General features: G+C 41.3%; 1 protein-coding gene across 2 annotated transcripts in view; it reads right to left on the bottom strand.

Annotated features, from left to right (window-relative positions):
• Positions 1-2487: 2487 nt before the first annotated feature.
• ABCC3 (ATP binding cassette subfamily C member 3) overlaps positions 2488-9726 on the bottom strand; it is a 47667-nt gene continuing 40428 nt past the window's right edge. Inside the window, exons 23-31 of one of the 2 annotated variants that reach the window (XM_082067035.1) lie at positions 9228-9538; positions 8297-8496; positions 8072-8198; positions 7457-7558; positions 6286-6432; positions 5258-5416; positions 4713-4879; positions 3541-3735; positions 2488-2938 (exon numbers count right to left, since the gene is read on the bottom strand). In XM_082067035.1, coding sequence (XP_081923161.1) covers positions 2830-2938; positions 3541-3735; positions 4713-4879; positions 5258-5416; positions 6286-6432; positions 7457-7558; positions 8072-8198; positions 8297-8496; positions 9228-9538 — 1517 coding nt within the window. In that variant the 3' untranslated portion in view covers positions 2488-2829. Of the gene's footprint in view, positions 2939-3540; positions 3736-4712; positions 4880-5257; positions 5417-6285; positions 6433-7456; positions 7559-8071; positions 8199-8296; positions 8497-9227; positions 9539-9726 lie in introns of those variants that run through there. The other variant, XR_014185521.1, reaches the window with a different exon arrangement.

The raw sequence follows: 9726 nt of genomic DNA, 5'->3' as shown, positions 1-9726 counted from the left end.
TAATGCAACACTTTTCCTTAGAAAAATCTTGAAATACTGTAGAGTTAACAGCTCTCAGGGAAAGGCTTACCTTAAACTGTTCTAATAATTTGTTTGCTATAAAATAGCAGAGGTACCCAAGCTAAAGAACCTGCCGTGAAACCCATTTAATATTTGTACTGAGTCCATTACCATTAATGTTCACTTTTTAGATCACATATTTTAAATCATATTTTATTTAGAAGGAAAACAACCAGAAGGGTTTAAATCTCTGGAAGAAGCACAAAACCATCTCTAGTTTAAATACTAACAAGTGACTTATTACCTGTGATTTCTTAATCCCTGTTTACCCTTTTCCCTATTTCTCAGGTGAAAACAAAAAGTGACAGTAATTAGCCAAATCATAAATATGCTCTCAACCAAAATCCCTTTTATTGTTGTCTGTCAATATATTGACGTGTGCAATTGAAAATACTATTTTTGTTACTGTATTGAAAACACATTTCAACAACGCTGCTTTAATTTCCCCTTTTAAAAGCACAAAAATGGTAATTTTAGTGTCCTTTTCTCTCTACATTCCTGAGAAAAATTGCATCTTGAAACTTTAAAGTTGCCTGTGTAAAAAATTAACTAGTGAAATGCCCGGGGTTGTCTGGGCTGATATTAAATCTTGATGTTCCTATGCAATGTATTTCCTTTTTTTGTCCAATGCCTTGTGTTTACCTGCGTTGCTGACTGAAAAAACACACTTTTCCTGTGACTTAAAATTCAGAATTAGACTACTTTGCTATGAAATTCTGAAATAAATAAATTGATAAGTATTTAAAGAGCTGGATTTTATCTAATTTTTAAGGATTTTAGTATTTACTCAGAGTAAGACAAAGGGAGAATTCTATTCTGGGAAACTGTAGAAGCATGTAGCATGAATTTGATGAACAAACTTCAGTACCAGATACAACAGGAAAACAGAACATGCTGAACTAGAGTGAATTTCCCACTTTTTCTGTCTTCTCACTCCCTTCTCCCTGGTTTCTTTGGAAACTACAGCACCCAAAGGATTGGACTGTCTTGCTGTCTAAGAACTGACAGCCCGAGTTAGCGGTACCTTGCATGCAAACCTGTAAATAGATTTATATGAGCAGCGTGCTGAGCAGGGAGCCACTCAAACTGTTACAGCACACGAGAGGGAGCTCTCTCCCCATCCGCCTCGTTTTGTCCACGCAAACAGCCGAATTTCCTGCGTGCCACTCAACTAGACCGAAGCTCAGTCTCCTAAGGCTGTAGTAGAGCATTTAGTCACAACAAAATATCCTTTTCTGCAAAGTGCTGGAGGTCAAACGTGGTCCGAGTCACTGGCAATAGCTATTTTTATACCGAATCGCTGGTGGTGTATTAACTTCTGTGTAACGCAGTAATAAAACTGTTGTTCCTCGTGTTGCGCTTTGGCCGTTGTGTTCCCTGCCACAAATGCCGCCTAAATCCAGGGACGTACCAGGCTTAACCAGTCAGACCTAGTGGAGAAAAAGCTCAGCTCTTGGGTTGACGTCTTCCTTGTTACACCGATTATCTTGCACAGATGCCGATCACTGTCTATGCATTCAGAGGAATATTTTTATACCTTAACACAGTTTATACTCAGAAAATACTGTTAACACTCCTAAGTCTGATTGATGTATAATCATTACATTACTGCGTATGACAAATAATTCATTACTTTGTGCTCCGCTGTATGAAATCTTAATGTCGAACGAATGCTTGGCTGCAGGTTCTTGTTTCTATTTAAGAAGTGTCATTTGTAATAATTAATAAATGATTATTTTTGGCTTCTCAAAGTTTTTCTGAACTTTACTTATGGAAAAATATAGGGGCGTTTTCTTGCTTGGTGGAAGAAGTGAACAACTGAAGCGAAAGATGTCTTATCAGATTCTAGCAGCAAATACTGTTTAGACACGGTACTCCCTTTATCTGAGGCGGCTTTTTATCAATGATAAGGGAGATATTTATTTCTGCAATACAAATCACATATTATCTCAGGTGATTAAGTGTTGAATGAGATAAATTATATTACACATCTGCTCAGCTTAAATGAAGACTTACTCATAGTGACTTCATCCGTAAGACAGATAGAGTGAAATTATAACACTTCTGTGCCAATCATGTCCCTGCAGGCTTATGTGGAGCCTCCCAAATTAGTAGAAATTGTGTAGTTAATGATTTATATTAAGCCATCTGTAGGTTTAGTTTTAAATACACGTTACTTGCAATTCTTAGGCTGAAGAGGAATTTTATAATGCTGAAGTTGCCCTGGGCAGGGATACCCCAGGTCCTGGGGTCGCTCACAGCCCCGAGGCCTCAGCGTTCAACACCCTGTCCTGGGGGAAATGCTGAAAGGAACAGGTTGGAACCACAACCACATCATTTCTCTATTTTTCAGCTGAGTCACCGCTTAACTGGGCCTGTATTTCCACTTCAAAACCAATGAGTCCTTATGCAGAAAACACAAACCAGTTATGTTTTGTACCATTAATATAATTTACTAATTCTAAACCCAAATACAGTACATATTGCTTTGTGATACATACATTTTCTTGGCAAAATGCTTGGCATTCTTTGGGAAAAAAAAGCATATAATAAAATACTTTATGTGTATAGAAAATATTTAAAAATATAAAATTCACTTTCTGGTCCTTGTCATAGTGAAATACTTTGTTCACATATCACAAGTTTAGTCTACTACAAAAACTGTTTTGTAAATTACAGTACATTCACAAGTCACTTTTGTGGCAAGTCGCTAATGTAAAAAAAAAATAAAACAAAAAACCAAAATCAAACCCCTGAGGGCTCTTCTTTTCATGCTAGTCCAGCATCTTTGGCCATACTGTAGAAAATCCCCCTGGATGCTATAAGGCTTGCAGGTGTATCGAATTCAGCGATGGTTCCATTGTCCAGAACAAGCACCCTGTGCAAAACAAAAGATGGTGGCGGGGGGGTGGGGGGAGATTCATCTGAGAACACCTTGCAGGAAACCTGACAGCCCTTTTTATCACAAAGCAAACTGCTCTGTCTTTTCCTTGCTTTTGTTTTCAACATGTTGAAATACAACAAATGAGAAACATTCTCCCTGAGCTGCTGTTTGATTTTTAAAGGTGCAGGACACTCACTGTTTCCCAGGGGTGATAAGGGAGGGCAGGCAAGTGTCATAGTTCTGGAATTGAAAATACATTGCAGAAAGCCAACAAGGTAAAAGCTCACTAAGTATAGTAATATATTTTAAAGTCATTAATATGACATGATGTTAGTGAAACAGTTGCAGCAGCTGCTAGTTAAAGGATCCCTAAGCTTGCTGACAGTGCTGTTGATGCAATCGGGTTGGATCTCTTGCAGGGCTCTGGTTAGCGAATATAGAACTTGCTTCTTATGCCAACAGAAGCAAAACCAGGCCTGGACATTCTACCATTATATGGCTTAAACATCATTGCTTACATACAACCTGACAGGAGCATCAGTGTGACTACCTAGAGACAAACCAGACCAAACCACGCACCATTAAGAGATTCTTACCTCGTGTAATCCATAATTGTGTTCAGCCTGTGCGCTATTGTCAGCACCGTGCAGTCTTCAAACTGCGTCCTAATTGTCATCTGGATAAGATCATCCGTCTCGAGATCGATTGCCGCTGTCGCTTCGTCGAGGATCAGGATTCTCGTCTTGCGAAGCAGCGCTCTCGCCAGACAGACGAGTTGTCTTTGGCCAACGCTGCCAACAAAGACAGGACAGGGCTGTCACCAAGGAGCCCCCACTGCTCAGAACCACTTGTGCTGGAGCAGATGACTCATCAGGTAAAGTTACCCAGAAAAAAAAAAAGTAGTATTTAGCAAACAGCCCAGTCTGTCAGCCCCAGAGCTAATAAATCCATGTTGCAGCGTTGCTCAGCTGGTTGTAGCGAGTGTTTGTTTATGGCCGGATCCAGTACTGACTGACCCACCAAATGCTCTCTTTCCATCACTGCGACAAGAGCCGGGGAACTAATGATTACAGGGCTTCTGCTGGAGGGTTCAGAAACACACACAGGTGTAACAACACTGAGCACACGCAGACTTAAAGAAAGGAAATAGGGAAAAAGAAAACGGGAAAAAGTAAAATTAAAATAATATCTGGGCAGCCCACAGCCCCTCTCCTGCCACAAGAGCACTCCAGACACAGCCTCTGCCTTTGCGGGATGAGGAGGGAGCTGAGTATTTATCAGATATGTTATCTGTCCACACCACAGTCTCAGAAGCCAATGCAACATACTGCAGCGTGGCATTTGATCATCTCATTCATGTCTTTCAAATAATAACGGAAAATGAACGTTGCTAAAGCGTCAGCTCAGGCAGAGGACTCTCATTCAGCACAACGCCTAACAGATGTTACAATGGCATTGCCCTCCCTACCAAACCATGTTTAAGGAGCTGCCTATTCCTCACACACTGTCATCCTGAGACTCTTTACCAATCAGACAGGATTTTGGGTTGGGATAAATCCTTCCTAGCAGCAAAGAAGAATCAGGTCATTCATGGCAGAGGCAGAAGAGCTGGCAAATGTTTGAGCCTTAGTGGTTTTCTTGAAACAGGAACAGGCGGCTAAATCATTTTAGCCAGAACACACCACTGTGTGAACCTCTGCTCAAGCGTTACCCACTGTTAGGGCTGAATGAAAACTCAGTGTATGCTTCTAATCTGAGCATTCCTTACCTAAGATTTTCTCCACCTTCTGAGCATTCATAGTCCAACATGGACGGCTGACTGCTGACAAACCTCTTCAGATGGGACAGTTCAAGAGCTTTCCATATTTCTTCATCGGAATATTTATTAAATGGATCCAGGTTCATCCTCAGTGTTCCAGAAAAGAGAACAGGATCCTGGATATAAAACCAGCTTTCATTAGGTAAGTGCTTTAGCTGTTTTAAGTACAGATATTAAAATACTAGTTATTGCTTTGAAGCCTCCATTGCATTGCAGATAGGCCACCTCCCCATGCTATCCACTCTGAAAATACATTACATTACACACACTTAAAACCCAAGTCCCAGCTGTAAAGATGTTTTACCCTAAATCCTGTTTTATCACCCAGCATTAGTCTATAAGGTGGCAGAACAAGACCACTTAAAGTAAAAATAATTTGTTTTTCTGAAACAATTTCCAGAGTGTAACAAAGCATTTTCTTCTGCGGATAAACCATTTTTTATGGTTCGCTAAGCTGTTAGAGATCCTTCCTTTGAGATACCCAGAAACTGTACCTGAGGAATAATTGTCAGCCGTGACCGAAGGTCATGGAGACCGATCTCTGAAATTTTCACACCATCAATTTTAATTTCCCCTTTTGCAGCTTCCAGGATCCTAAAGAGACAGAGCGTCATGGAGGATTTCCCTGCTCCAGTTCTGCCAACAATTCCAATCTACAACAAATTGCAGGTTTAACAACAAAGCATATCATTAAAACCAAAACAAAACCCAACAAAACAAACCCCCAACAAACCCCCAAGATTCCTCCAAGAGGTTTGACACACAATCTGAATCTAAGAAGGAATGTCACTATCGTTCCACAGAAACCCATGTCATACATTGTCATGTATATATTGTCATTCCTGTAATTTGACTGATATTGCAAATAAACACATACATAGGCCTAGAGCCATCCTATATAACTTTGGGTGATCGGCTGAAGTACCCGTGTTAGGAGGACAAGAAATAAAGGCTTTTCAAAGGGCAATTCAGACTTTATGGTAAGCATGGTAAGCACTTGTGTCTCCATTCCAGAAGGTGGTTGTCATCCTGTCTGCTTAGTATACGGATAATTCTCTTTTAATAACAGCCTGTTAAGTGGAGGACTTTCTCACGCTAATTGTTCTGTCACCAGCACACAAACCCCAGAACTTTCAGTTGAATCACAAAGAAACAAATCTCCCTGAACAAAGACAAGGAAGCAAAGAATGTCATTTCCTTCCACGCCAAAAATTTCACCGGGGAAAGCCAGAGAGCAGAAAAAGCTGGAATTCCTTCTCCTATCTGCACCGCTCGTAGAAATGTGTTCCTATTGCTGATTTTTTGTCACTTGCACTGGTGCCTCCTACACGGCGCATTGTAGCCTGTTGCAAACCTCCCTTGGCAAGTCCAGCAAGCCCCATGCGATCGTTCCTGTCCAGTTGGCACTGCCAGCTCCTACAACGCCAGCTCCCGTGGGACACGAGCGCATTGGAGCCCCTGTCCTCCACTCCATGGTTGTCCCTGGAAGCCCAGAGCAATGTTCTAGCAGCTGGGAACTCACCTTTTCTCCACCGTGCACCTGGAGGTTTAGACCCTTCAGCACTAGGTCCAGGCCTTTTCTGTACCTCACTGAATAATTCACAAACTCCAGCTCTCCCTTGGACGGCCAGTCTTCTGGGGGGCTCTTGCCTTCAATGATCCAGGGAGCCTAAGGAAAACAGGAGTCAGAAATGCCTCATACCGCTTTAAGAAAAAAATTAATTCAAATTCAGATAAAAACATTAACATTTGTGGGTTACTAGAAATATATCTGATAAATCAAGTCTCTATTATATATATAAAAAAATAGTAATGGGGAAAAAACATGAGTTCTTAAGTATCCGGCCATTTTGGTCTTTGTTGTGAAGTTTACAGGAAAAAAAGTCTGAGCATATAGGGCCAAATCTTCAATGCATATAAATTAACACTTTTTTCCATTGACTTCAATAGAACACTGCCTGTTTCATGCCAGCTCAAGCTCTGGCTTTTATTAATAACATGTGTCATGCACCTTGTCCAGCTTCCTTTTAGCTTCCAGATTAAATACTTGATCTCCAGAACCATATTCTGCACCTCTCCTCAGATCCTCCATTTCCTAATTCTTAGTCTCCCATCATGGACACAAGGCTAACAAAACCACAGAGCAGCAGGTTTCCCAGCATGGCTTCACCTGCCACCTCTAAAAGTGTTTGGCAACAAAGGAAGATGACAGGATGACTTTCCTGGATTAGGCAATACAGTGTTACTGGACGTGTTCTTCTCTCGTGGGAAACATGGACTGATTAAGCTGATTAAATAGAAATACTGTTGAAAACATGTGTGTAGCCTGATAATTGTGCTGCAGCTGTGCTCACTGGCAGGATCACAGCACCATCCGTGCAGGTAGGACTATGCATCAAACACTCCCAACCCAATGGGAGCAATATTCTGATGGTGACACTCATCTCTGCTGTGCTCCAGCCACTTACAGCAGCAGAATATGAGATGCTAAGCACAGACTGCATGATGGCAGTAAGGGTTTGGAGCTGCGATAGCATAAATTACAGTGCACAGCGTGACATTTGTTCGGGCTAAATGAAAACATTCTCGGAGCAGGAACCGTCTCTCAAGAGTCTAAAGAAAGACCATGTAAACGTGTGCGTTAAAATTTCACCATGCTTGTTGGTGAGCATGCTTGACAATTGGCAGCTGACCTCGGTTTCTGTTTCTGAATACTCTTTAATTCTTTCAACAGCCACAATGTTGGTTTCTAGTTCAGAAGTCATTCGGACCATCCAATTCAGAGACATGGTCACCTTGAAGAAGACAAAGAACAAAATACCACCCACAGAGGAACAACAGATTTAATAATAACAATAAAAGCAGACACTGCTATTAAGACTTAGATTCACATTAATATTACAAATGGAATAACTACCTTTGCATTGACACTAATACAGTTACTGGGCCAAGAAGTCTACAGATAATCAGGTAGCCATGTGAAGAAGCATATGACTCCCACAGTGATTTAAGAAATGGACATCTCCAAAAAGTTGGTTGGAAGCCATTGCTCTAGTCACGGGTCTCACTGGGAAATTGCTGACAGCAAGCCTGCGCACTCATGCCATATAAAAGCTTCTGGCAAGAGTGAGGCCATTACATCTGCTAAATTCTCCACAGCTTGGGTGAATACAGATTATCTCCCACAACTCATTTTGATTATTTCCTTATTAACTTCAGCTTTAACAAGCACATAAATTATTGCTGATAGATCCATACCATCTACAAAAACACAAACCCATCAGTGAACAGAAAGCTACAACACATACCTGCAACGCATAAGATACTGAAAGTCCCACCAAGCCAGGATTCAGGCTGTTTTTACCAATGACAGCAAAAAGGGCAGCAAAAAGGACAATACAGCTCCCCACAAACTCGACTCGAATGCCCAGCCACCTGAGGGAAAGGCAGATGTGAGCAGAGTTGTAAACGTCGCTTGGAGCAGTTATGCAAACACAGGATTCTTTAAGTGGGAAGGTTTTATGCCTTTTTACCTGTTGGATACTATGCCAGGATAGTAACTCTTCTGATTTTCATCTGTCTTCTGGTCACTCATGTCTATGAAGGATTTCACTCTCCTGTAGGCTCTGATGACACTGGCCCCTGAGACGGTCTCCGAGAAGTGCGAGTAGATGGGAGATCTGCTCACAGACTCCAGGCGCTTCAGCTGGCGGGAGGTGGCTACGTAGAATCGCTGCCGTTGTTTTGGAGAAAAGTGAAGGGTACATTAAATACTTGCTCTTCTAATTAAGAGTAAAGGGTTTTTTTTAGGTTAAGGATATAAGGGAGATTGCTACTGATGCACTTCAACCCTCCAAAATGTTCTCTATAATTAAGAAGATTTTTAAGAAAGTTATCTTGGCTTCACTCCACAACAGAGTATTGGCTAACTGCAATTTCTATTGACTGCAAGTTGAATTTATCTATGTCCCTTTAAATTTAGTTAATACAGCCTAACAAAATGAATCCATCTGTAGAAGCCTCATCTTGCAAGAACATGAAACATGAATTTGCACCTCCATTATTTGCCTCTGTTTAAGGTCTATAACATAAGCTCCATTTTTGCTCACAAGTCAATGAAACTGATGCTTTGCATTTTCAATATTTTAACTCCTCTCTGCTTTAAGAACTTGTCAGTATGTCAGATATACACACTTCAATATACTGAAGTGCACTGCAGCTCTACCTCCAGCAGCAGGCTTATCTGTTGTTACTTAAAAGCAAAACAAGGTTATGCCTGTTTATTTCATAACCACATTTCACAGGACACTTCTTTTTCTGAGAGGAGTAAATAATGTTTTGTTTACATAAAATTGTAGCTACTTCAGATATTTCAATTTTCCCCCAAATTCTTCTTGTTTTTCCTAAAAAGAAAGACAAACAATGGAATAAGAGTCATTACAACAGTAGTCAGATTGCGGTTACCTGAACAAAGTAGTATAGAATTGCAAGTGGAACTATAACCACAGCGAAGAGCGGAGTACTGGCTATAATTACAATCATCGTTGATAAAGAGGTGAAGAATGTGCCGAGGAACATCAGGATGGTCGGTGGGATTACTTCATCGATCACGTAGATGTCCTTGGAGAAGCGGTTGATGATTCGGCCGGTCGGGGTGGTGTCGTAGAAGGACTGCGGGGTGTGAAATTTGTTCTCCAGCAGCGCAGCGTGGAGTGTCCGGGCTGCGGTGATCCCTCCCATGGCCAGGGTGAAGGAGCTGATGAGCACTATGAGGCCTAACAGGTGAAAAGGAGACATGTTAACCAGTGAGAACGATGTTCCCGATTCCAGCTCTTTGACACTCAGCCTTTTGTTGTGATAGAAGTTTGTTTTCCTTTACTATATTCCCTGTCCACCCCCTCTTACCGGGCACATTAACACTATGGCATTGCCGACACTGCTGCCTAAGCACAGGAATGTGTTG

Source organism: Streptopelia decaocto, assembly GCF_964273445.1.
Source record: "Streptopelia decaocto genome assembly, chromosome: 16".
Lineage (NCBI taxonomy): Eukaryota > Metazoa > Chordata > Aves > Columbiformes > Columbidae > Streptopelia > Streptopelia decaocto.
The sequence above is the reverse complement of the archived record's forward strand: the minus strand, read 5'-3'. Positions and strand labels throughout refer to the sequence as shown.